The following is a 27,886-nucleotide window of genomic DNA, read 5'->3' on the forward strand; positions in this document are numbered from 1 at the left end:
TCTCACCCCGGGCCCCTCCATGATCCGTGCTGGCCACACGCAGAGGCACTCCTTTCAGAAAAGGCAGAGGTGGCCCACAGTGAGAAGGACAACAAAGGTCACGTTGGAACCTCATTAGAGCAAGGATTCTAGGTAGAGGGGGACTTACCACAGCTGTTTCTGTTTTTATTGGAAATGGAGTGGATAACACCAGGCAGACAGTGGAGGAGCAGAGTCAAAGGTGTGCAGGGGGGGTCAAACCTGGAGGTACCTGGTCTCGGAGGTCTGGCCAAGTCCTGCAGGGTGGGGGTGGGTGGCAGTAAAGTGCTGTTGGGGCTGCTGATGTCCCCCTCCGCTGTGAGCGTCAGGTCGGCCACGTGCTCACCCTCCATGGTCTGGACGCCCCCAGCCTTGGCTTCCTGGGAGTGGGGCGAGGGGGTCTGGGGGGCACTGAACGGCAGGCTGTCGGCCGAGCTAGGGCTGGTCGCGGGGCTCTCGCGGCAGGGTCGGGTGGGCCCCCAGGATTCTGGGGGCCGGGGAGCCTTCTCCTTGCCATTGCTGGTCAAGCTTCTCTTGCCAAAGCTCTTGGCGGCAGTGGGCGAGGGCAGGGCCAGCTCCACAGGGCCGGGCGGTAAGCGCAGGAACTCAGGTAGCACCAGGTCCTCCTTCCTCAGCAACCTGCGCTGGTCGTCTGCTCTGTTGCTCTGAGCTTTGGAAATGAGCTCAAAAAACTCTAGTGGAAAAAACCCACATGGACCAAGCTTTAGAGAGTCCCACACCCAGGCCTGCACTGCAAAAAGTTCACCATCTAGAAAGCTCGTGTCGTGGGCTGTCCCACTGCCCTGGAAAGTAGAGGCTCGGGCCACCCAGGCGCCTCCATCTGGCACCCTCTCTGCCCCCAGAGCTGCAGGGAAGGCCCTACCCTGAGAATTCAGTTGTCTCAAGTCCAGACTCGAATAGACCAAAACCCCTGACTGGACACGGCTGTATGAGGACTCTTCAAAAGGCATGTTCATCACCCATACTCCAGCCCAGGGTTTCTGAGTACCCTTGGAAGCCCTGTACCTACGTCCTGGTTCCCTTGTGATGCTGAGGGGAGGCCACCTGAGGCACGAGGGAGCCCACAGTCTCCCCAAAAGGGGTCACCACCTCCTGACAGAGCGTGGTCCTGGCGGGGTCCCCACTCTCTCCCCCACCTCTGCCTCCAGCCTCCTCGCTGGCTCCCCCAGAGCTCCTGCCTCCTTACCTGGGCTGACCACCAGCTATAACTGGAGTTCACTGTTCAAAGTAGAAGGAGTCTAAGCTGACCTTTCTCTAGCATTTAAATGACACTCTTTGAAGAATGACAAGGACTTTAAAATCTCAAATCTTAGTGGCTCTCAGCCAGGAGCAGGCTTGTGTCTTACTTCTGCCTCCTCAGTGGCCAGCAATGGCCAAAGGAGGGGGGTGAACGGGCTCGGGTTGGCCTTCACGGGAAGCTAGCTGTGGGCCCCGCAGCCTAGCCAGCATTCCCTGGATCACAATTCAGGTCCCAGTATTAGCTGTTAGTTTTGATTCTGCCGTTAGAAGCTTTCAGAAGAAAAAGAAGTTTCCATAAGAGATCACCTCTCCTTGGGTCTCTGAGGCCACCCTCCCTCTCTCCTGCAGGCCCAGGGAGGGCAGGGCATCCAGCCAGCAGGCTAAGGCACAGACCTGCCTCGGGACCTCTGGTCGGCAAGGTCAGCAAGTCCAGGGCCCTCCCAGCTGCTGCCTCCTCACCCCCCCCCACTGGTGACCCTGACACGGACCCCCTGACACTAACTGAGCCCTTGTAGGAGCTGGGGAGGGGAGGGCACAGGCAGACCCTTGGGGACCACTTGCTGCCCCCCTCAAGGGCACTCCATGGCCTCTAAGAGGCCCGATGCTCAGTCTGACAACTGGGAAGAGCGGCACAGCAGCCTCAGACTGACCCGGGGCGAGGGGCATGCTCAGCTCAGTGTGACAGGGATGGCGTCCTTCTGATGTCAATGGCTCGGAGGAGTCCTAATGATGGCCCTGGAAGACTAACATCACATTCACTAGAAAATGCGGAAGTTGTAAAAAGCACACATACCCTCTGCTTCGTCCAAATTAATTTTCTGATATTTTTTTTCCCCAATCTTTACAATAGATTCTTCTCTCTTTGAAAGCCGGGGATCCCTAGCATTTTTTCCATTTTCTCCTTTTATTTTAATAGAATTAGACTTGCCTAGTGTTCTCTCCTCTCCCTGCATTAGAAGGAAAGTCAAAGTTCCACTTACACGTCAGACACATGACAACACACAATCCATCAGTTAGAGACAAAAAGCACCCCCCGAAATACAGACTTTACATGCCTTGTGGAAAAACCAATCACAGCAATAAAGGTCACAAGAACAAGAGCATTAGCGTGAGGCACCCCCCCCCCCAGCGCAGGGGAAGAGCCAGCCCACAGGCAGGGGGAGCCAGGCAGCAGACGGGGAGCAAGGTGCGGGGCGGCCCCGAGCACACAGCCCCTGGAAACAACAGGAGTCACGTGGAGGAGCGGGAGGGGCCCGGCCCGAGCTGTGCCAGCCAGCAGTGAAGGGCCCATGCGGACAAGGGCAGGGAGCAATTACCGTAGCCGAGTGATTTCTGGAACTGGAATTTACAGTTACATTCTGTTTGGCTGGTGCACTTTTCTATTTCTCTGTGGATACTAAACATAATGAAACACGCTTTATAATTACAGCGAAATGCAAATCCACCTGAACATTTAAATATAATCATATTTCTATTGTTTTTGAGAGAAAGCTGTAGAGAAGCCCAAGGTACGAGACATCCTGTATTAAAGACGCACATATGGGCCAAACCCCTGGTGCAGGACGAAGGGACAAAGACCACCCTCTCCCACCCACCATTTCGGGGACAGGAAATGCTCATCATGTGAAGACGTGCACAGGAGGCATGGTGGGTCCTCCCTGCAGGTGTGGGGACTTGTGGAGGTGTGGCAGATGAAAAGCTCATTTCAGGTACTGTCTTGTACAAATATTCTTTAGAAAGCAGAAGAGTCTCACACTTATGACATGTTTTCAAATACGGCTGTTGCCCCACGTCGGGATGGCAGGCTGGCTTCTGCCGGCACCAGAGGGACAAAGACCACTCCTCTGGCCCAGAATCAACTAGAGGACTAACCGTGCTCCTGCCTGTCCCCAGCTTTACAAGCCTGCAGTGGCTCCTGCCTGCAGCACCCTCGTCACACTCCCCTGGGCACAAACAGGCCAGAAGATCTGACCTTGCCAGACCCTGAGGGAGGCCCACACCCTGCTTAGGCCACTCACTCCACTGTGGCCAGGTACCAGGCCCCAGACTGAGAGCACAGCATTCTCTGGAACCGAGGGTGGGCCCAGGAGGATGTCTCCTCGGCAACAAGGCGGGAGAGGAGCAGGAACTGGAGCATGGAGGACCTCCAGGGGGGCGGAGATAAGTGAGCCCAGCTACACTGTGGAGCAGAGTCAGCCTCGCTGGGTGGAAGCCCAGGAAAGGGAAGAAGCCATCCAAAGTGGCACCCAGCAGCTCCTTGCAGAGTTATCTCCTTGCTTGGGTACTGGGTAGGAGGTTCCAAAAAGCCCTCTTGAGGAAACACGCTTCCTACTGCCCTCCACCTAGAAGGGGGCTGGGTGTTCTGAGGAGGAGCATCGGGGCTGAAGTGTGGGGGACTGACTGCTGGCCCCGAGGTCGGCCACCGGCTGTGGGTACCCCAGTGTCCCCAGGGTAGGCCTGTCACGGCAGAGACAACATGAGGGAAAGGGCTGTGTAAACCTCCCAGTTCTCCGCACACAAGCAACAAGTGGGGTCACTGACGGCACCAGTCCACGGCCTATCTACTGCTGGGCCTATGTCCCTCGTGCAGACCACCGTGAGGCCTCCCAGGAGGGAGCACTCTCTGGCCAAAGCCCTGGACACAGGGAGCGCTGGAACCTTGGCGCAATCCTATGGGGAGGGGGTGTCGAGGAGGCCTGTCCCTCCTTCTTACAGCTGAGAGGACACCCCCCCCACTTGTCAGCAGGCAGGCAGATCCCCGAGAGAGGCCCTCATGGTCCTGGTCCTGCTGCCTCTGGCCCACAGACAGGTCTGGACCAGGCTGGACCCCTCAGATGCCCAGCTAGGGCTGAGTTCTGTCATGCAGGGGGTTTGCCTGGTCCTGTAAGACCCTAAATGAGACCACTGGGGTAGCAGGGCTGGGGGCTTTCAGGAGGCAGAGAGAAGGGGACCCCAGCAGGTCAGGGGGACCAGGGGAAGCCTCGGGGCCTGGCTTACCTTTTCCTCTGGACGGCTCCTTCTCCTCCAAGATGACCTGCTGCCCATCCAGACTTGATATGGGGGCGCCAAGGTCCAGGGGCTCCTTCTCTCCACTCTAGAGTCAGAGATGGTGCATCGAGTCACTCACCCAGGTCGGAACTGTCCAGCACGGCTGTGTGTGGTCCAGCTGCTGACAGGAAGCCCATTCCAGGTATGATGGAGTCACATGCCAGGTGACCCCAGGTCCTAGCCCCTTGGAAGGCTGCCTCAGAGGGCACCCCACAGGTGCAGCCAACATGCATGGGACCATGCCGGGGCTGGCCACACACTCCTGCCACAGAGAACATGGGTTCTGAGCCCTGGCCGGCCCGCAGGGATCTGAGACCCAGGGGAAGGAATGGTTGTGAATGCTGCAGACATCTCTGTCCACAGAGCCGATGCTTTAAATATCGCGTCAAGTTGGCATGAGTCTGTTCACTGCTCCTATCCTGGGTGAGGCACGTGTGAAAACCCGCCCCCCACCCCTCAGACGCGGCTAGAGGGTGAGGGGTGAACGCAGAATGCCTCCCCTGCTGACTAGACAAAGGACCCTGAACTCGTAGGTCAGCTCCCTGAGTTCCATCAGTCGGGAGAACAATAAAAGTGACAGATGCCACGTCGGAGACCGACGGTCAGCTCCTGGCACCGGCCATGAGGAAACGGAGCGCCAGCTCACAGGGCTGCCCTGCTCCCCACCTTCCTGCCCTAGGTGGGCGCCATTCACTGAAGAGGCTGCATCTGTCACAACCCACTCCACAAGAATTCTCCGTGGCTAGAGCCCCAAGGCAGTGGACCCGCTCTTCGTAGTCAGGGTCTCAGCAGCCGGAACACAGCTCACCCAGGAACAAGCCCAGGGGCATGCTCCCAAGACTGACCCCAGTTTACAGATAGGGAGACTGAGGCCCAGAGGGGTGAAGTGCTAGCTCAGAATCTCAACAGAGTAAGCATCAGGGTGCCCAGGCCACATCCCTCTACGACCAGCAGCCGGGGAATGGGCTTCAGGCTACCCTCAGGATGTCTGTCAACAACTTAACATGGTCCTCTCACTCATTTCAAGGCTCCTTAACAATGGGGGCCCAAGTCAGAGAAAAATTAAAATCCTAAAAATAGGTGGGGATGGAGCAAGATGGCGGAGGAGTAGGAGACCTGGATTTCGTCTGGTCTCAGGAATTCAGCTGAATAGGGATCAAACCATTCTGAACACCTACGAACTCAACAAGAGATCGAAGAGGAGAGTAGCAACAACTCTCTGAACAGAGAAGCGACCACTTACTTGAAGGTAGGACGTGCGGAGAAGTGAATCCGAGGCGATATTCGGAAGGATAGACGGCGGGGGACGGACCTCCGCCGGCTGCTTCTGGCAAGTGCTAGAGCCGCGGAGCACAAAATCGGACCTTTTAGAAGTTGGCTCGGCTGAGGGACGTCGCTGCAGTGGCTAAGCACGGGGTGGAATCCTCCCGGACAGTGTGGTCTCAGGACCCTTGGGGTCACAGAAAGACCGGGGGTGCCTGAGTGCGCCAGAGCTCTGAGGTATCAGAGCGGGGAAGCCGGCTGCAGAGATAGAGCCAAGGCGTGGACTCTCAGCTCGGGGTGGCCATAAACTGTAATCCGCGGCACAGTAGGGCCACTGCTCCTCCAGCAGGGACCCAACAAGCAACAGAGCTGGGGAGACTCCCCTTCCTTCCTGGGGAGGAGCGGCGCGGGAGCGCACCGCAGGGATCTGCTGGGTTTGGAGACTTCACACGGGGTCGGGTGCCAGAGATAGCAATACTCGGTCACAGGCCGGGTGAGGACAGAGTGTGGCCGGAGACCAGGGAGACGGGAGTGTCTGCTTTTCTTTGGGGGCGCACTGAGGAGCGGAGCCCTGAGTTCTCAGCTCCCGGGTGGAGATTGGGAGGCCACCATTTCTGCCCTGGTCCTCCAAAGCTGTACCGAGAGCTTGCAGGGAACAAAAGCTCCTGAGAGCAAACCGGAGCAGCTTCCTTAGCCCGGACCGACAAGGGCAGGGCAATTCAGCCTCCGGCAAAGACATATGGAAACCACGGCAACAAGCCCCTGCCCCAGAAGATCAGCACGAACAGCCAGCAAGCCAAGACCAAATTTACTGATCAAGGAGAAAGGGAGAACTCCAGAGCTAGGGGAATACTGCACATAGAATTCATGGCTTTTTTTTACCATGATTCATTAGTTCATCAAAGTTAATTTTTGTTGACTATTTTTTTTATTTTATTTTTCTTTTTCCCTTTTTCAACCAACATCTTATCAATCCCTTTTTAAAAAAAAAAAACATTTTTTATTTTTCATTTTTAGAGTCATATTTTATCCCTTCATAGTAGTTACCCTTATTTTTGGCATATATATATAAGTTGTTCTCTCTTTAAAATTTTGAGATACAGTTTGTTCTAACAGATCAAAATATACCCTAAATCACTAGTGTATGGCTTTGTTCTAGTCTCCTGCCTTATCACATTCTCTCCCTTTTTCCTTCTTTTTTCTTAAATTTTCTTTCTTTTTTCAAACAACTTATCTTATCAAGTCCTTCTATAAAATCTTTTCTAATATTCATCTTTACATTCATCTTCCATCCCTTCATTGTATCAACCCTTATTTTATACATATATATCTTTCTTCCTTTAAAATTTTAGGAGGCACTTTTTTCTAACAGACCAAAATACGCCCAAAATCTAGTGTGTGGCACTGATCTATGCATTAGCCTGATCATATTTGATCATATTCTGCATTTTTTGTATTGTTCTGTTTTTGTTTTTATCTATTTTTTTTTCTCTTTCTTTTTTCTTTCCTTGCCTTTCTTTACCCCTGGTTTCAGGTCTTTTCTGATTTGTATACAGTATATTTGCTGAGGACATTGTAAACCTGTTAGCATTTTGTTCTCTCATTCATCTATTCTCCTCTGGAAAAAATGAAAAGCCGAAAAAAATCACCTCAGCAAAAAGAACAAGAGGTAGTACCGTCAGCCAGGGACCGACTCAATAGGGACATTAGTTCAGAATCATGACTTTAAAGATACTAGCTGGGCTTGAAAAAAGCGTGGAAGTTATAAGAGAAACCCTTTCTGGAGAAATAAAAACTAAAATCTAACCAAGTCAAAATCAAAAAGGGTATTGATGAGGTGCAATAAAAAATGGGGACACTAAATGCTAGGATAAATGAGGCAGAAGAGAGAATCAGTGATATAGAAGACCAAATGATGGAAAATAAAGAGGCTGAGAAAAAGAGAGAGAAACAACTACAGGATCACGAGGGCAGAATTCGAGAGATAAGTGATACGATAGGACGAAACAACATTAGAATAATTGGGATCCGGGAAGAAGAAGAGAGAGAGAGGGGGGCAGAAGGTATATTGGAGCAAATAATAGCAGAGAACTTCCCTAATGTGAGGAAGGAAACAGGCATCAAAATCCAGGAGGCACAGAGAACCCCTCTCAAAATCAATAATAATAGGTCAACACCCTGACATCTAATAGTAAAACTTATGAGTCTCAGAGACAAAGAGAAAATCCTGAAAGCAGATCGGGAGAAGAGATATGTAACCTACAATGGTAGAAACATTAGACTGGCAACAGACCTATCCACAGAGACCTAGCAGGCCAGAAAGGACTGGCAAGATATCTTCAGAGCACTAAACGAGAAAAATATGCAGCCAAGAATACTATATCCAGCTAGGCTGTCATTGAAAATAGAAGAAGAGATAAAAAGCTTCCAGAACAAACAAAAACTAAAGGAATTTGCAAACATGAAACCAGCCCTCCAAGAAATATTGAAAGGGTCCTCTAAGCAAAGAGAGAGCCTAAAGCAGCAAAGATCAGAAAGGAACACAGACAATATACAGTAACAGTCACCTTACAGGCAATACAATGGCACTAAATTCATACCTTTCAATAGTTACTCTGAATGTAAATGGGCTCAATGCCCCAATCAAAAGACACAGGCTATCAGATTGGATTAAAAAACAAGACCCATCCATATGCTGTCTGCAAGAGACTCATTTTAGACCCAAAGACACCCCCACATTGAAAGTGAGGTAGTGGAAAACCATTTACCATGCTAATGGACACCAAAAGAAAGCTGGGGTGGCAATCCTTATATCAAACACACTAGATTTTAAACCAAGACTGTAATAGGAGTTGAGGAAGGACACTATATCCTACCTAAAGGGTCTATCCAACAAGAAGATCTAACAATTGTAAATATCTATGCCCCGAACATGGGAGCAGCCAATTATATAAGGCAATTAATAACAAAAGCAAAGAAACACATTGACAACAATACAGTAATAGTGGGGGACTTTAACACCCCCTTGACTGAAATGGACAGATCATCTAAGCAAAAGATCAACAAGGAAATAAAGACTTTAAATGACACACTGGACCAAATGGACTTCACAGACATATTCAGAACATTCCATCCCAAAGCAACAGAACACACATTCTTCTCTAGTGCCCATGGAACATTCTCCAGAATTGATCACATCCTAGGTCAAAAATCAGGTCTCAATCGGTACCAAAAGATTGGGATCATTCCCTGCATATTTTCAGACCACAATGCTTTGAGACTAGAACTCAATCACAAGAGGAAAATCGGAAAGAACTCAAATCAATGGAGGCTAAAGAGCATCCTACTAAAGAACGAATGGGTCAACCAGGAAATTAAAGAAGAATTAAAAAAATTCATGGAAACCAATGAAAATGAAAACACAACTGTTCAAAATCTTTGGGATACAGCAAAGGCAGTCCTGAGAGGAAAGTATAGAGCAATACAAGCCTTTCTGAAGAAACAAGAAAGGTCTCAAATACACAACCTAACCCTACACCTAAAGGAGCTGGAGAAAGAATAGCAACTAAAGCCTAAACCCAACAGGAGAAGAGAAATCATAAAGATCAGAGCAGAAATCAATGAACTAGAAACCAAAAGAACAGTAGAACATATCAACGAAACTAGGAGCTGGTTCTTTGAAAGAATTAACAAGATTGATAAACCCCTGGCCAGACTGATCAAAAAGAAAAGAGAAATGACCCAAATCAACAAAATCATGAATGAAAGAGGAGAGATCACAACCAACACCAAAGACATACAAACAATTATAAGAAAATATTATGAGCAACTCTATGCCAGCAAATTAGATACCCTGGAAGAAATGGGTGCATTCCTAGAGATGGATCAACTACCAAAATTGAATCAGGAAGAAATAGAAAACCTGAACAGACCTATAACCACTAAGGAAATTGAAGCAGTCATCAAAAATCTGCCAAGAAACAAAAGCCCAGGGCCAGAAGGCTTCCCAGGGGAATTCTATCAGACATTTCAAGAAGAATTAATACCTATTCTCCTAAACTGTTCCAAAAAATAGAAATGGAAGGAAAACTTCCGAACTCATTTTATGAGGCCAGCATTCCCTTGATCCCAAAACCAGACAAAGATCCCATCGAAAAGGAGAATTACAGACCAATATCCTTGATGAACATGGATGCAAAAATTCTCACCAAAATACTAGCCAATAGGATCCAACAGTACAATAAAAGGATTATTCACCACGACCAAGTGGGATTTATCCCTGGGCTGCAAGGCTGGTTCAACATCTGCAAATCAATCAACGTGATACAATACATTAACAAAAGAAAGAACAAGAATCATCCGATCCTATCAATAGATGCAGAAAAAGCATTTGACAAAGTACAGCATCCTTTCTTGATCAAAACTCTTCAGAGTATAGGGTTAGAGGGTACATACCTCAATATCATAAAAGCCATCTATGAAAAACCTACAGTGAATATCATTCTCAATGGGGAAAGGCTGAGAGCTTTTCCCCTAAGGTCAGGAATGCGGCAGGGATGTCCACTCTCACCACTGCTATTTAACATAGTATTAGAAGTCCTAGCCACAACAATCAGACAACAAAAAGAAACCAAAGGCATCCAAACCGGCAAAGAGGAAGTCAACCTCTCACTCTTTGCAGATGATATGATACTGTACGTGGAACACCCAAAAGACTCCACCCCAAAACTGCTAGAACTTATACAGGAATTCAGTCAAGTAGCAGGATATAAAATCAATGCACAGAAATCAGTGGCATTCCTATGCACCAACAACAAGACAGAAGAGAGACAAATCAAGGAGTCGATCCCATTTACAATTGCACCCAAAACCATTAGATATCTAGGAATAAATTTAACCAAAGAGGGAAAGGATCTGTACTCAGAAAACTATAAAATACTCAGGAAAGGAATTGAAGAAGACACAATGAAATGGAAAAACGTTCCATGCTCATGGATTGGGAGAACCAACATTGTGAAGATGTCAATGCTACCCAGAGCAATCTACACATTCAATGCAATCCCCATCAAAATACCATCCACTTTTTTCAAAGAAATGGAACAAATAATCCTAAAATTTGTATGGAACCAGAAGAGACCCCGAATAGCCAGAGGAATCTTGAAAAAGAAGAGCAAAGCTGGCAGCATCACATTTCCGGACTTCCAGCTCTATTCCAAAGCTGTCATCATCAAGACAGTATGGTACTGGCACAAAAACAGACACATCGATCAATGGAACAGAATAGAGAGCCCAGAAATGGACCCTCAACTCTATGGTGAACTCATCTTCGACAAAGCAGGAAAGAATGTCCAATGGAAAAAAGACAGTCTCTTCAACAAATGGTGTTGGGAAAATGGGACAGCCACATGCAGAAGAATGAAACTGGACCATTTCCTTACACCACACACAAAAATAGACTCCAAATGGTTGAAAGACCTAAACGTGAGACAGGAGTCCATCCAAATCCTAAAGGAGAACACAGGTAGCAACCTCTTTGACCTCAACTGCAGGAACTTCTTCCTAGAAACATCGCCAAAGGCACGGGAAGCCAGGGCATAAATGAACTATTGGGATTTCATCAAGATAAAAAGCTTTTGCTCTGCAAAAGAAACAGTCCACAAAACCAAAAGACAACCGACAGAATGGGAGAAAATATTTGCAAACGACATATCAGATAAAGGGCTAGTATCCAAAATCTATAAAGAACTTATCCAACTCAACACCCAAAGAACAAAGAATCCAATCAAGAAATGGGCAGAAGACATGAACAGACATTTTTCCAAAGAAGACATCCAAATGGCCAACAGGCACATGAAAAAGTGCTCAACATCGCTCGGCATCAGGGAAATCCAAATCAAAACCTCAATGAGATACCACCTCACACCCGTCAGAATGGCTAAAATTAACGAGTCAGGGAACGACAGATGTTGGCGGGGATGTGGAGAAAGGGGAACCCTCCTACACTGTTGGTGGGAATGCAAGCTGGTGCAACCCCTCTGGAAAACAGTATGGAGGTTCCTCAAACAGTTGAAATTAGAGCTACCATTCGATCCAGCAATTGCACTACTGGGTATTTACCCCAAAGATACAAATGTAGGGCCCCGAAGGGGTACGTGCACCCCGATGTTTATAGCAGCAATGTCCACAATAGCCAAACTGTGGAAAGAGCCAAGATGTCCATCGACAGATTTATGGTTAAAGAGTAAGTGGTATATATACACAGTGGAATATTATGCAGCCATCAAAAGGAATGAGATCTTGCCATTTGCAACGACTGGATGGAACTGGAGGGTGTTATGCTTAGTGAAATAAGTCAATCAGAGAAAGACATGTATCATATGACCTCACTGATATGAGGAATTCTTAATGTCAGGAAACAAACTGAGTGTTACTGGAATGGTTGGGGGTGGGAGGGATGGGGTGGCTGGGTGATAGACATTGGGGAGGGTATGTGCTACGGTGAGCACTGTGAATTGTGCAAGACTGTTGAATCACAGATCTGTACTTCTGAAACCAATAACGCAACATATTTTAAGAAAAAGGAAAAAGAAGAAGATAACAGGAGAGGAAGAATGAAGGGCAGTAAGTCAGAGGGGGAGACGAGCCATGAGAGATGATGGACTCTGAAAAACAAACTGAGGGTTCTAGAGGGGAGGAGGGTAGGGGGATGGGTTAGCCTGGTGATGGGTATTGAGGAGGGCATGTTCTGCATGGAGCACTGGGTGTTATGAACAAACAATGAATCATGGAACACTGCATCAAAAACTAATGATGTAATGTATGGTGATTAACATAACAATAAAAAAATTAAAAATAAATAAAAAATAAAATCCTAAAAATACTTGTTGGGCACCTGTGCGGCTTAATCGAAGCGTCCGACTCTTAATTTCGGCTCGGGTCGTGATCTCAAGTCATGGGATCGGGCCCTGAATGGGGCTCCCTGCTCAACAGGGAGTCTGCTGGAGAATCTCTCTCCCTCTCCCTCATCCCTCCTTCCCCACTCACATGTATTCTCTCAAAAAAAAAAATCCTAAAAGTACTTGAAATCATAGCTCTGATAAAGTTTATTTTTCTGAAGAAGGAACACAAGGTGAACACTGTGTCATTAATCACCAGGTTTCACAGCAAAGGAGGATAGTGTGTTTGGAACACATGGTGCTTTCAGCAGAGTCCAGGTCTCAGGTATGCGGGCTCCCTGACCCAGGACATCTCCCACAAACACCCTCTGCACACAGGGACAGGGGACTCTGCCCCGGCTCAACCTGGTGTCTTTGCCCCAAAGTGTGGTCCACTCTCACCCACTCACCTACCCCAGGGATCCTGCTTGGAAATGACAGAGTTTTGAATCTAGCGGTGCAGAAAGGACTTGGGAGGTGTCAGGGAGAGCGCCCCCCTCCCCAGAGGCCACCAGCAGAAGTCTAGCAGCCGCTCACATGCAGGACATATCGATACCCTTGGCATGCAGCCAGCCAAGCACGTCTGCAAATGGCAGCGGTATTCCAGGGGTTTTTAGTGGTGTGTTTCGCCTTTTGGTTTCCCTGGACCAAAGCCACACCTCCACGATCACCCAGAGCCCGCTGGGAATGATCAGGTGTCAATAAACAACGAGGATTTCCACTCACGGGGACGCCCTCCCACGAGGGCTTCATGGCCTCTGCTTCTACACGCCCCCATCCACGGAGCCTCAGGGTCCAGCAGCCCGTGAGCTGGTCTGTCCGCACAGGGAACACAGCCATGGGGCCCCCACGTCACTCACCAGCCTGGCCACCAGCTCATTCAGGTGCAGGCCATATTTGGCCACCACGGGCCGCAGCACTTCTGTGACGGGCTTGGTGGGCTTGGCCTTGAGTCCCACGGACCAGCCTGGGACCAGATCCAGCCTGGTTGGAGGAGGAGACACATGAACAGAGTTGCTGCGGATACCTACTTAGCTATTCCTCCTTGAGGGCACCACAATGGGGTGGCACCGTGGGGTCACCAGGTCAGCGCCAGGTTACAGCTGTGGAGCACTTTCAGCATGAGAAGGAAGCCATGGGGGGGTGGGGGGAGCTTCTCGAAGGTTTCCAGTGGGCTGTCACAGCCGGCAAAGAGTGCCCCCCACCCCAGCAGATGGCCAGCACTCTGCTGTCCTGCCTGCGCACCCCTGCGTGCAGCCCTATGGTGGCTGCGACACAGGACGGAGAGTGATCCCTTGGCTCTATGGGTCCCTGGGGGCTGCGTGCAGCTGCTGCCACCCCCCACCCAGCTCATGAAGGGGGCGCCAGCCTTCCTTTCCCAGCCCAGCATGCAGGGCTCGCAAGGACGCCCCCAGAGACAGCCACGTGGCCCGGAGACCTCAGGAAACCGGGGGCGTTTTTCGTACCGAAACAAAGCATGCTTCTCTAACCGCAGGTCCCGAGACTCCAAGATGCTACTGTCTTGATGCAGCACCAGAGGATTTGCAATGCAGGAGAGAACAGAGACCAACGTCAGAGTGGGGGCGAGCCCGTGCCCCTGACACGCCCCCCGACCGCCCTGGGATGCACAGCTGGGCGGAGCAAATTGCGGCTTCAAAACCAGCTGCCCAGAGGAGGCCGAGCTGCAGAGAAGCAAACATTTGCATGCTGAGGGCTTCTGGCAGCGGGGCCAGGCCCCAGCGGCAGAGCCAACAGCCTGAGGGCTTCAACCAGCCCCAGCCTACGGTGACTGGGCAGGTTTAGCTGACCAGACCAACAGACCCGCCCTTCCCCCCACCCCCGCCCATGGGCAGGGCCCCAAGCGTCCACGCAGCCCCATACCTTGTCCCCGCCCACCAGGAAGAGGTCGACTGCAGCCCCGTTGATGCCATGTCGTTCGCAGAGTCCAGCCAGGACCTCTTTGATGGACAGCCCTGGCTTGACAACCACCACGCAAAACGTCCCATCGGGGAGCTGGATGCAGCAGGGCTTGGCAGCCTTGTCCCGCTCTGGCACCGAGGTCCTGCAGGCCTCCGGCTGGGGAGCCGGGAGACAAGTGTTACAGGCAGGTGCGCCGGGTGCTGGGGGAAGGGCTCTGGCGGGTTTGCGTGGGCCTTGGGAGGCTGTACGGTGCATATCCCTGAGCCACACGCAGCTCCGTACACACAGAAACTCCGCGACAGATCTACACGGGGGTTGGGCACGAGAAGCCGACAAAGTTGTTGGGGCTTCTACAGTAACACAGGAGAGAAGAGAGAAAGTCTGTCTGCACCTCCAGCCTTATCTTCCAATCTCCTGTGGAACCATTTCCAAGGGCCATATTTAAGGAGCTTTCGTGCTCAGAATAAGATGGGCCCTGCCATGTTGTTTTCAGGGCTCTCGTCTTGGCCTCCCTGAGCTGGAAGCAGATGCAGTCATTCTGTGGAACCCACTCCTCCTGCCTCTCAGTCCGTGGCACTGGGGACCCACCAGGCAGGCTGGATCACCCACGGAGGGCCTGGGGCCCAACCCAGGTGGGGAGGCCCCTCTGCTGCTTCTTCTGGCCTTTGCAGTCCCTTCTGCCAGAGCTCCCAGGACTGGAGGCCTCTCTGACAGGCACAGACTGTGGGCAGCACATCGGCCTGAGGGAGGGGCTAGGGCAGCTCAGACAAGGGCTCAGAGGCAGGAACATGTACCCGAGGGGGTAAGGAACCCCCCCAACGTAGACACCAGCCATCAGGTCAGGAGAAAGCAGTGAGGGGTGGGGTTAGTTTGTTCTTGACCATGCCTACATTACTCAGTGCTCAGCATGGTAAGTGTGGGGAGGCCAGGGACCGCGATCCTGCTTTAGCTGCTGGCAGAGGGCCCGCTCTGCCAGCGCCAGTGCTAGGCTGAGGCCTCGGGTGCCCTTTCCCCCCAGAGGAGGCTCGACACCTCTGCCTGGGTGAGGACATGGCCCAGGTTCACCAAGTGCTCAGCAGTGAGACGCACCCACAGGGTGGGGGAAGGTGGGCAGGGAGAGGCGTCTGCATTATTCATCGACTAAGCCAGGAGTGCAGGAAATTGCTATTTAGTGCTCTGTCCCAGCACCAGGACCCACACTCAGATGTGGGGGCTCCTGATGGGCAGTGGGCGGACCAAGAGGGCATCCAGGGCCCATCTGTGCAGCAGAACTCTGGGTCTCTCCGCGATGTCTCCTGTGGTCTCTGAGTTACAACAGCATCCCCTGGCTGCAGACAGCCCCCCCGCACAGGTCCTTCCCATGTGTGACCTACCCCACCACTATCTCCTCCTGACAGTCTGGAAATCTCTGTCACCCCAACTGCATTCCGGAAAACATAGTCTGTAGGTGGTAGGCTGATGATAAAACAGGCCCAACTATTCCCTTCCTATGGATGCAGACGCAGGAATAAAGGGTCTTTGTTATAAGCCAAAGTTTTGGGGTGGTTTGGCAGGCAGCCACACCGAACTGACACGTGGGTAAACCCCTCCATCTTTAACTGATACACAGTGTAACTGAAGAAGGAATAATATGCTACATTGTTGCTTGACAATGACAAGTGACTAGGATGTTGGCAACAATTAGGGTTTCCAAACCTGGTATCAGACCACAGACAACAGCCAGCAGGCCCCTAACTGGAGACTGGGGCCACGTGGGTAGGGCGTGAGGGGAGGTGGAGCCCCCCCGCCTCGGAAATCCTTCCGAGGCCTTTCCACCTCGTCCTTTTTCATGCCTGGTGTCAGCGGCTGTTTCTCTGCCTTATCCAGGCCCCCACTGGCAGAAGCACAAAACACAGGAAGGTTTGCGTTAGTAGGATATTCCAACTCTGAGACAAACACAGAGCACCTGGCTTCAGAGCCTTCTGTTTGCTCTTAGTGGGAGTTCAAAACATGGCAAATGAATGAGAGCAAAAAGACATCCAGAGTAATTCCAGAAATATCTTTAGTACTCAAGGAGCAGTCCTCCCCCATCTGCCAAATGGGTGCCCACGCGGCCAGGAGCGCTAGGCTGGCAAGGGCCCCGGCCCAAGCCCTGCTCCCCGCATCCAACGCATGCATTTGTGGGGCTTTGTGAGCGTGGGCTCTGCATGGCTGAACACCAAGAAGGAGTTCACCGATCAGCTGTGACCCTGGGGACGGGGAGGTGGTGACTTACCAGGTCCAAGCTCCCTGTGGAGGACACAGAGCCCTGTGACTCGTGGCGGCCCAGGCCTCCATTGGCATGCAGGGGCTCTTGATGGGGAAACACAGTGACTCAGAAAACCAAACAGCACCAGCTCTACTTTTCCCCACTTACTGTCACATCTCCCAACCCCACCCTTCAGGCTGAGCAGACAAAGGACATGGAGAAGCCTTTCCGAGGCACGACCTCCCCTCGTGGACAGTCAGGCGCACCCCCTGGGCATAGCTAGATGGCACGCTCTGCTCTGCCCTTGGCCATAGCCGGACCCTGGACCAGCTTCTGGGCCCAAATGAAAACATCCCAGCCGATTACCGCACCTCTGCCCACGGCTCAACTCACATCTTCCCACAAAGTCCTCAAGTGAGCCAACAACCATGCCATTCACCACCGCCACCTGAACTCACTGCTATCTTTGGCTAAAGAGAATGACAACTGACCCAGAGAGGTCCTTTGAGAACACGGGACCTGCTCCCCAATCATGCCGCTGAGCCACAGCCAGCAGCTGCAAGCCCAGGAATAAGGAGACAGCAGCCCCGGGTCCCACTGACCTTCTGAGCCACTGGCCCACTGTCCTGTCTCCCAGGTGCTCAGGGGTCCTTGCCTCCATCTAACAACTCGTCCCACCCCCACAGCGGTCTCTCACTGGTTGAATTCTGCAAGTCTGTCTGCCTGGCCTTTAGAAAGAACACTTGCATTAACCACCCACAGCACGACCCAGGAGCATGGCCATCTGTAAAATGGGTACAAGAAGACAGAGTTGGCGGGCTGCTCTGAGGAGGGGATAAGATGAATGCTATCCAGACCACCTGGCACAGCATTGGCCCTGTCCCAGGAGTGGCCACTGCCTCTCGCCCGCAGGTGCTCCCTGTCTGTGCTCTCTCCATAAAGCCCCAAGCTTGGGGACCACAGGCCTGGAGTCTGTGGGTTATTTCCTGGAAAACAATCCCTTTCTTGAGAATCCCCCAAGGAGAAAATCCTTCCGAGGCCTTTCCACCTCGTCCTTTTTCATGCCTGGTGTCAGCGGCTGTTTCTCTGCCTTATCCAGAAAGTGCTCTCATTCCCTCGGACCCACCTCCCAGGATGAGCCTGTCCCTCCCACACCATCTTCGGAGCTACGCACAAGAAAGAAACCAAGGAAGAAAATATCTAGAACAGGTGACCTTTCAGATTTACAATAATAAGAAATTACAAAGGCTCGTGTATCCCTACGCACACCTGGAAGAAAGCGTACCTGGGAAACCAAGAGGCAGTCTGGGTACACAGGTAGGACACTTGTATTTTTCTTCTCCTCCCAGTTTCCTTTTTTTTTTTTTAAAGATTTTATTTATTTATTTGACAGAGAGGGGACACAAGCAGGGGGAGTGGGAGAGGGAGAAGCAGGCTTCGCACTGAGCAGGGAGCCCGATGTGGGGCTCGATCCCAGGACCCTGAGATCACAACCCAAGCCGAAGGCAGACACTTAATGACTGAGCCACCCAGGTGCCCCTCTCCTCCCAGTTTCCTACAAGAGGCCAGGAGAGGACGGGATGTGATGCCCACCCCCGCAGGGCGCCCTGACATGAGGGGGAGTGGATTGGCATGCACCCTCACCCCCCTTCTCAAAAGGCACTCAAGCCGCCCTGGTTCACTCTCGCTGGCCCGCCCCCAAAGGGCCATGCCCGGGACACAGCACTGCGCTCTACGCACCCGAGATGCGCCCTCCCGGCCCGGCCCCACCACCCCGTCTGCGCCCAAACGGGCCACCTCCCGGCCACCCATCTGCACACCACGAACCATTTGTGTGGTCACCGTGCTCCTTCTTCTTCTGGGACTGCCCGGTGCTCCTGGTCCTTGACCAAGAGAAGAACGCTCCTTTCCTCTTCTTCTCGCTCTCCTCATCCCCCAGCTCCTCATTCAGGGACCTTCCTGATTTCGATTTCCCGCTCAGCTGCCGTCCAATGGAGACGTTAACATAACATGATTTCAACGTTACCCAAAGCGCGAGGGCGGCAGAAACCCCACCCCCAGCCACAGGCACAGGGCATCCCGGGGGGGCTGTGTTGTCCCCCCCCGGGGGGGGGTGCGCTGCATCCCAGCAGCCTCTGCTCTCCCTCCTCACAGGGCGGCTCCCCTCACTGAGAGGATGCAGCCTGAGCGCAGGTACCTTTTTTGGTGTGGACACGCTGTAGTGATCCGCGCTGATGCTGTGCTTGGATGCTGGGCTGCTGGGGACCTGCAGCACATCGGGGAGCGAGCAGCCTTCCACCTCGGCCAGGATGCACTCCTGGTACAGCTGGGACTTGAGAAAGCGGGTGTAGCTGTCGAACTTCATCAGGTTGAAGATCTACAGAGCACATGCCACACGGTTTAGCTCCGGAAGCAGCTAGAAACGTGCAGTCCCGGAGAAGCTCTACTTTGTTAAGTAAGAATGAGACCCAGAGTAACCAGAGATTTGAAGGAAGTGAGAACCGCCTTGGAAATACTTCCCTCCATTTCCCCACATTATTCGTGCGATTTAGCAACATAAGTCATCTCCAAGGGGGCCAGTGGGACCTGGGCTCTAAAACATATTAGGTCCCACGTACCCTTTTAATCACAGTGACGTCCTAGAATTGAACAACTCCGCACCTACGTGCACGTGACACAAAGGAGAGGCCACTGCAGCCTGCTCCCTGAGAGCCCGGTGGGTGACACGGGGCTCCTTCTGGCCACACCACACCCGTCGGCACCCCTCCTCTCTGTCTGGTGGCTGGCTCGCGAGCACGCTCTCCCACAAGGAGAGAACCCTGGCGAGGAGTCCCTGTGGGAAACTGAGGCACAGTCACCTGGAGCTGCTGCTCCTTGAACATGTCGGGGTGCAGAGCACTGAGAATGTCATCAGCCAGCTGGGCCTGGCTGTCGATGTTGACGGGAGTGGTGGCTTTGCTGCACAGGAACTTGCTGAAGATCTCGTGGGCCCTGTAGGAAAGCTGAAGGACACGTGTGTGAGCGGGGCGCACGAGACACAGACCCCCCCCGCCCCGTGCACGGGTGCTGCTTGTGTCACTCCGTATTCCAAAGCCGGACACGGGGCCAGGCACTGGAGATGCGTTTTCTTAGGGCCCAATAAATATTTCTTGATTGAATAAATAAATAAAAGTCCAAGCCAGTACAAAAGTTTTCACCAAATAGGCTCCTCCCCGGATTTTTTCAGTGGGCTACGAAACTGTTCCAGAGACTCAGGTGCTGCATCCAGGGGGCGCCGTCCTGTGTTCAGCGCCTCACACACGCAGCCCCAGCAAAGGGGGAGCTCAGTCCGTGCAGCACCGAGCGTGGCAAGCAGATAAGAGACCTCATGTGTGGTGGCTGGAGGACCACAGATGGCATCGAGTGAGCTACAGCATGGACCAGGACCGGCACTGGGGGGCTTAGCGGCCGGCGCGTGTGGTGCGTGCAGTGAGGCAGTACAAAGGACATTGTGAGGGGCTCTTCTGTCTGGGGATCTCAGTCCCCCTTTCAACACACTGAGTGGCAGCACATGTGCTGATAAACGCCAAGGGCTTTTACGCACACCATGTTCAGGCAACAGTAAATATCACATATATTCAGACACTTATCCTGAAAAAGAAGCGTTTAGAAATCATATGAGGGTCCCCTCCCCATGACCTGGCTGCACCCGGGCAAGCCCTCCATCCTGGGAGAAGCCGGCACCCCCTGGAGTGGAATCCTGAAAAGTAACAGAGAAAGTGGACTTTGGCATCTGAAGAGGCACATCTGGTGAACCTATGCACAAATTCTGTTCGGAAGCCACCCTGCAACAGAGGAGATCATCAGTGCTTCCAGCCAGACTGTGCAGTGTATCGGGACACCACAGAAAAGTGTGCTCTCCCTGACCTATGGCCAGAGCTTTGCAACGTGCCTTATATTCCAATTAAGAAGACACAGAGAGGAGCCTGTTTACACGTCTCCAGCAGGTAGTGCCTGCATTGTAGGTTCAGCACTGTTGTGTTTTAAAGGTACTTAACTCGGAGCAAGATGGCGGAGGAGTAGGAGACCTAGATTTCGTCTAGTCTCAGGAATTCAGCTGAATAGGGATCAAACCATTCTGAACACTTACGAACTCAACAGGAGATCGAAGAGGAGAGTAGCAACAACTCTCTGAATAGAGAAGCGACCACTTACTGGAAGGTCTTTTCTGATTTCTATACAGTATATTTGCTAGGGACATTGTAAACCTGTTAGCATTTTGGTCTCTCATTCATCTATTCTCCTCTGGACAAAATGACAAGATGAAAAAAATCACCTCAGCAAAAAGAACAAGAGGTAGTACCGTCAGCCAGTGACCTCCTCAATAGGGACATTAGTACGATGTCGGACCTAGAGTTCAAATCATGATTTAAAGATACTAGCTGGGCTTGAAAAAAGCGTGGAAGTTATAAGAGAAACCCTTTCTGGAGAAATAAAAGAACTAAAATCTAACCAAGTCAAAATCAAAATGAGGTGCAATCATAAATGGGGGCACTAACTGCTAGGATAAATGAGGCAGAAGAGAGAATCAGTGATATAGAAGACCAAAGGATGGAAAATAAAGAGGCTGAGAAAAAGAGAGAGAAACAACTACAGGATCACGAGGGCAGAATTCGAGAGATAAGTGATACGATAAGATGAAACAACATTAGAATAATTGGGATCCCAGAAGAAGAAGAGAGAGAGAGGGGGGCAGAAGGTATATTGGAGCAAATTATAGCAGAGAACTTCCCTAATGTGAGGAAGGAAACAGGCATCAAAATCCAGGAGGCACAGCGAACCCCTCTCAAAATCAATAATAATAGGTCAACACCCCTACATCTAATAGTAAAACTTACGAATCTCAGAGACAAAGAGAAAATCCTGAAAGTGCTCGGGAGAAGAGATATGTAACCTACAATGGTAAAAATATTAGATAGGAAACAAACCTATCCACAGAGACCTGGCAGGCCAGAAACAACTGGCAAGATATCTTCAGAGCACTAAACGAGAACAATATGCAGCCAAGAATACTATATCCAGCTAGGCTGTCATTGAAAATAGAAGGAGAGATCAAAAGTTTCCAGAACAAAAAAAAAAAAAACTAAAAGAATTTGCAAACACGAAACCAGCCCTCCAAGAAATATTGAAAGGGGTCCTCTAAGCAAAGAGAGAGCCTAAGAGCAGCAAAGATCAGAAAGGAACACAGACAACATACAGTAACAGTCACCTTACAGGCAATACAATGGCATTAAATTCATACCTTTCAATAGTTACCCTGATTGTAAATGGGCTCAATGCCCCAATCAAAAGACACAGGCTATCAGATTGGATTAAAAAACAAGACCCATCCATATGCTGTCTGCAAGAGACTCATTTTAGACCCAAAGACACCCCAACATTGAAAGTGAGAGGGTGGAAAACTATTTACCATGCTAATGGACACCAAAAGAAAGCTGGGGTGGCAATCCTTATATCAGACAAACTAGATTTTAAAACAAAGACTGTAATAAGAGATGAGGAAGGACACTATATCCTACTGAAAGGGTCTATCCAACAAGAAGATCTAACAATTGTAAATATCTATGCCCCGAACATGGGAGCAGCCAATTATATAAGGCAATTAATAAAAAAGCAAAGAAACACATTGACAAAATACAACAATAGTGGGGGACTTTAACACCCCCCTGACTGAAATGGACAGATCATCTAAGCAAAAGATCGACAAGGAAATAAAGACTTTAAATGACACACTGGACCAAATGGAATTCACAGTGATATTCAGAACATTCCATCCCAAAGCAACAAAATACACATTCTTCTCTAATGCCCATGGAACATTCTCCAGAATTGATCACATCCTAGGTCACAAATCAGGTCTCAACTGGTACCAAAAGATTGGGATCATTCCCTGCATATTTTCAGACCACAATGCTTTGAAACTAGAACTCAATCACAAGAGGAAAATCGGAAAGAACTCAAATACATGGAGGCTAAAGAGCACCCTACTAAAGAATGAATGGGTCAACCAGGAAATTAAAGAAGAATTAAAAAAATTCATGGAAACCAATGAAAATGAAAACACAACTGTTCAAAATCTTTGGGATACAGCAAACACAGTCCCGAGAGGAAAGTATATAGCAATACAAGCCTTTCTCAAGAAACAAGAAAGGTCTCAAATACACAACCTAACCCTACACCTAAAGGAGCTGGAGAAAGAACAGCAACTAAAGCCTAAACCCAGCAGGAGAAGAGAAATAATAAAGATCAGAGAGGAAATCAATGAACTAGAAACCAAAAGAGCAGTAGAACAGATCAACGAAACTAGGAGCTGGTTCTTTGAAAGAATTAACAAGATTGATAAACCCCTGGCCAGACTGATCAAAAAGAAAACAGAAATGACCCAAATCAACAAAATCATGAATGAAAGAGGAGAGATCACAACCAACACCAAAGCAATACAAACAATTATAAGAACATATTATGAGCAACTCTATGCCAGCAAATTAGATAACCTGGAAGAAATGGGTGCATTCCTAGAGATGGATCAACTACCAAAATTGAACCAGGAAGAAATAGAAAACCTGAACAGACCTATAACCACTAAGGAAATTGAAGAAGTCATCAAAAATCTCCCAACAAACAAAAGCCCAGGGCCAGATGGCTTCCCAGGAGGAATTCTATCAGAGATTTAAAGAAGAATTAATACCTATTCTCCTGAAACTGTTCCAAAAAATAGAAAAGGAAGGAAAACTTCCAAACTCATTTTATGAGGCCAGCATTCCCTTGATCCCAAAACGAGACAAAGACCCCATCAAAAAGGAGAATTACAGACCAATATCCTTGATGAACATGGATGCAAAAATAGGATCCAACAGTACATTAAAAGGATTATCCACCACGACCAAGTGAGATTTATCCCTGGGCTGCAAGGCTGGTTGAACATCTGCAAATCAATCAACGTGATACAATACATTAACAAAAGAAAGAACAAGAATCATATGATCCTCTCAATAGATGCAGAAAAAGCATTTGACAAACTACAGCATCCTTTCTTGATCAAAACTTTTCAAAGTATAGGGATAGAGGGTACATACCTCAATATCATAAAAGCCATCTATGAAAAACCTACACCGAATATCATTCTCAATGGGGAAAAGCTGAGAGCTTTTCCCCTAAGGTCAGGAATGCGGCAGGGATGTCCACTCTCACCACTGCTATTCAACATAGTATTAGAAGTCCTAGCCACAGCAATCAGACAACAAAAAGAAATCAAAGGCTTCCAAATGGGCAAGGAGGAAGTCAAACTCTCACTCTTTGCAGATGGTATGATACTGTATGTGGAAAACCCAAAACACTCCACCCCAAAACTCCTAGAACTCATACAGGAATTCAGTAAAGTAGCAGGTTATAAAAATCAATGCACAGAAATCAGTGGCATTCCTATACACCAACAACAAGACAGAAGAGAGACAAATGAAGGAGTCGATCCCATTTACAATTGCACCCAAAACCATAAGATACCTAGGAATAAATTTAACCAAAGAGGCAAAGGATCTGTACTCAAAAAACTATAAAATACTCAGGAAAGAAATTGAAGAAGACACAAAGAAATGGAAAAACGTTCCATGCTCATGGATTGGGAGAACCAACATTGTGAAGATGTCCATGCTACCCAGAGCAATCTACACATTCAATGCAATCCCCATCAAAATACCATCCACTTTTTTCAAAGAAATGGAACAAATAATCCTAAAATTTGTATGGAACCAGAAGAGACCCCGAATAGCCAAAGGAATCTTGAAAAAGAAAAGCAAAGCTGGCGGCATCACAATTCCGGACTTCCAGCTCTATTACAAAGCTGTCATCATCAAGACAGTATGGTACTGGCACAAAAACAGACACATAGATCAATGGAACAGAATCGAGAGCCCAGAAATGGACCCTCAACTCTATGGTCAACTTATCTTTGACAAAGCAGGAAAGAATGTCCAATGGAAAAGAGACAGTCTCTTCAACAAATGGTGTTGGGAAAATTGGACAGCCACATGCAGAAGAATGAAACTGGACCATTTCCTTACACCACACACAAAAATAGACTCCAAATGGTTGAAAGACCTAAACGTGAGACAGGAGTCCATCCAAATCCTAAAGGAGAACACAGGTAGCAACCTTTTCGACCTTAGCCGCAGCAACTTCTTCCTAGAAACATCGCCAAAGGCACGGGAAGCCAGGGCAAAAATGAACTGTTGGGATTTCATCAAGATAAAAAGCTTTTGCACAGCCAAAGAAACAGTCCACAAAACCAAAAGACAACCGACAGAATGGGAGAAAATATTTGCAAATGACATATCAGATAAAGGGCTAGTATCCAAAATCTATAAAGAACTTATCCAACTCAACACCCAAAGAACAAAGAATCCAATCAAGAAATGGGCAGAAGACATGAACAGACATTTTTCCAAAGAAGACATCCAAACGGCCAACAGACACATGAAAAAGTGCTCAACATCGCTCGGCATCAGGGAAATCCAAATCAAAACCTCAATGAGATACCACCTCACACCCGTCAGAATGGCTAAAATTAACAAGTCAGGGAACGACAGATGTTGGCGGAGATGTGGAGAAAGGGGAACCCTCCTCCACTGTTGGTGGGAATGCAAGCTGGTGCAACCCCTCTGGAAAACAGTATGGAGGTTCCTCAAACAGTTGAAATTAGAGCTACCATTTGATCCAGCAATTGCACTACTGGGTATTTACCCCAAAGATACAAATGTAGGGACCCGAAAGGGTACATGCACCCCAATGTTTAAAGCAGCAATGTCCACAATAGCCAAACTGTGGAAAGAGCCAAGATGTCCATCGACAGATGAATGGATAAAGAAGCAGTGGTATATATACACAATGGAATATTATGCAGCCATCAAAAGGAATGAGATCTTGCCATTTGCAACGATGTGGATGGAACTGGAGGGTGTTATGCTTAGTGAAATAAGTCAATCAGAGAAAGACATGTATCATATTACATCATTGATATGAGGAATTCTTAATCTCAGGAACAAACTGAGTTTTACTGGAATGTTTGGGGGTGGGAGGGATGGGGTGGCTGGGTGATAGACATTGGGGAGTGTATGTGCTACGGTGAGCGCTGTGAATTGTGCAAGACTGTTGAATCACAGATCTGTACTTCTGAAACAAATAACGCAACATATTTTAAGAAAAAAGAAAAAGAAGAAGATAGCAGGAGAGGAAGAATGAAGGGGAGTAAGTCAGAGGGGGAGACGAACCAGGAGAGATGATGGACTCTGAAAAACAAACTGAGGGTTCTAGACTGGAGGAGGGTAGGGGGATGGGTTAGCCTGGTGATGGATATTAAAGAGGGCACATTCTGCATGGAGCACTGGGTGTTATGAACAAACAATGAATCATGGAACACTACATTAAAAACAAATGATGTAATATATGGTGATTAACATAACAATAAAAAATTAAATAAAGGTACTTAACTCAAAATAAAAAAAAGAAACCATATGAGGACATTTTTATGTCGACCTCAAGCTGCACTAGACGCTAGTCCGTAGTGAGATCATCCCACGTTCCAGGCATGAACACACTTACCTCTTTTTTATCGTGTGCAGGTACATGGTTAAAGTATTCACAGGCTTGCCAGAATAAAATGTTCTCTTCACTGAATTCCTTCCTTAGGAAATCCTAAGAAAAACACCATCAGTGAATGCTCACATATGACCAAGTTGCTGCTGCATTCCCACTTCTTCCCTGTGTTCACCCTTGTGGATGCCAGGGGCTTATAAGCCCATTTCCCTAACTCACCTGGGGCCACGCACGACAGACTGCAAAGCCTCATGCACTTTAAGGACCGCTGTGGGCTCCCAAGGGCATGGCGCCCCTTCCCCCTAGCCAGACTCGCCACATGTAGCCGGCCTCCCAGCGTTTACCAGAAGCTCCTGTGCCCCTTGCTGCGGGGAGACCCCTGACGCAGAGCCAAGGCCAGGCTGGGCAGACGTCCCCCAGCCCCTTGGCCTCGAGTGTGCCGAGCAGGTGGGCAGGGGGGACGCCCTCGGGAGGGCGCCACGGTGACAGCACCACCTCCGTCCTCAGGGTCGGAGCCCCGGGGTCCTGCCTGAGGAGCCCCAGCAGAGGGTGCACACGCCCCCTACCCTGGCCCGGCCACGCCCCCTTACTCACAGAGAAGTACAGAACCCCGAGAGGGTCCTGCACGAGGCGCTCAAACGACACGGCCCAGCTGGCGGCTCTCCTCTCTCGCAGGCGCCGGCAGCTCTGCACGCTCCGGAGGCTGGCATTGCTGCTCAGACTGTGGTGGCTCACGCAGTCCTTCAGGTCAGCGCCAGTCAGCTCTGCGGGACCAGCACACACCTCACCCGCACGGGTGTCCTCCCCACCTGCCCAGCAGGGCCTGGCCAGCCTTCTTGGCGGGCGGCAGGGGCTCTCCCCGACATACCTTCCCTAAAACATGCACTCAGCCATCAGTCCGCACCGAGCGCCTACAACACGCCCGGCGCTGTTCTAGGCACAGGGAACGTGGCGTGGAACACAACCAACCCCAGTCCTCACACGGCCACACACGCACGTACATGGTGCAAGGAGAGCAGCGACCCAACCACACGCCCCAAGTCCGTGACTGAGCGCACGCTGCGGACACAACGGGGCTCCCAGGTGATCCCACGTGTGAGGCTCGGGAGGCACCGGGTCTCCGTGGGGTGAGCAGAGGGAAAGGGGCACAGACGGGGTGTCCAGGACCTAGGGCGGTGCTCTGCGTCTGGAGGGAACGTATGCCATGTGAAAGCACGCATTCACACGTGTGCCCTGTTGTGGCATAACGTCCAAATGTCCTATTTAACCACACATGTTGTGACAACTCATTAGAGGCCACCCCAGAGCAGAAAACACGACACATGCCACAGGAGGCTGGCTCCCAAGCATCTACAAAATAGCCCCAAATAGCATGAGTTTCTTTGTCTTTTAGGCAAGTTCCCGAATAATCCACCCCCTTCACAAAGGGAAGGGGAGGTGCTCGGGGAGCCCCATGTCACCGTCTCCCACCTCGTGTGAGCAGCATGCTGGGGCTCCTGGTTCCTACATGGGCAGGCCTAGCCGGCGAAACCCAAAGGAAGGACCCAGGCCGGCCGGGAGTAGGACCGGACAAACATTCTGCCAT

At 50.0% G+C, this 27,886-nt stretch overlaps 1 protein-coding gene across 1 annotated transcript; it reads right to left on the reverse strand.

Annotated features, from left to right (window-relative positions):
- Window positions 1-128: 128 nt before the first annotated feature.
- LOC114202188 (regulator of G protein signaling 12-like) lies at window positions 129-27,886 on the reverse strand. The gene is given in 14 exon segments (XM_088028238.1): window positions 129-712; window positions 2,072-2,225; window positions 2,595-2,665; window positions 4,276-4,372; window positions 13,385-13,508; window positions 13,991-14,064; window positions 14,406-14,600; window positions 16,699-16,775; window positions 18,499-18,652; window positions 18,869-19,048; window positions 19,530-19,673; window positions 26,308-26,400; window positions 26,896-27,065; window positions 27,772-27,886. Coding segments are annotated over 14 exon segments (2,232 nt in total).

This window comes from Eumetopias jubatus, unplaced genomic scaffold (assembly GCF_037043125.1).
Source record: "Eumetopias jubatus isolate StellerSeaLion01/CBP00866 unplaced genomic scaffold, mEumJub1_p1.0 scaffold_10, whole genome shotgun sequence".
Classification (NCBI taxonomy): domain Eukaryota; kingdom Metazoa; phylum Chordata; class Mammalia; order Carnivora; family Otariidae; genus Eumetopias; species Eumetopias jubatus.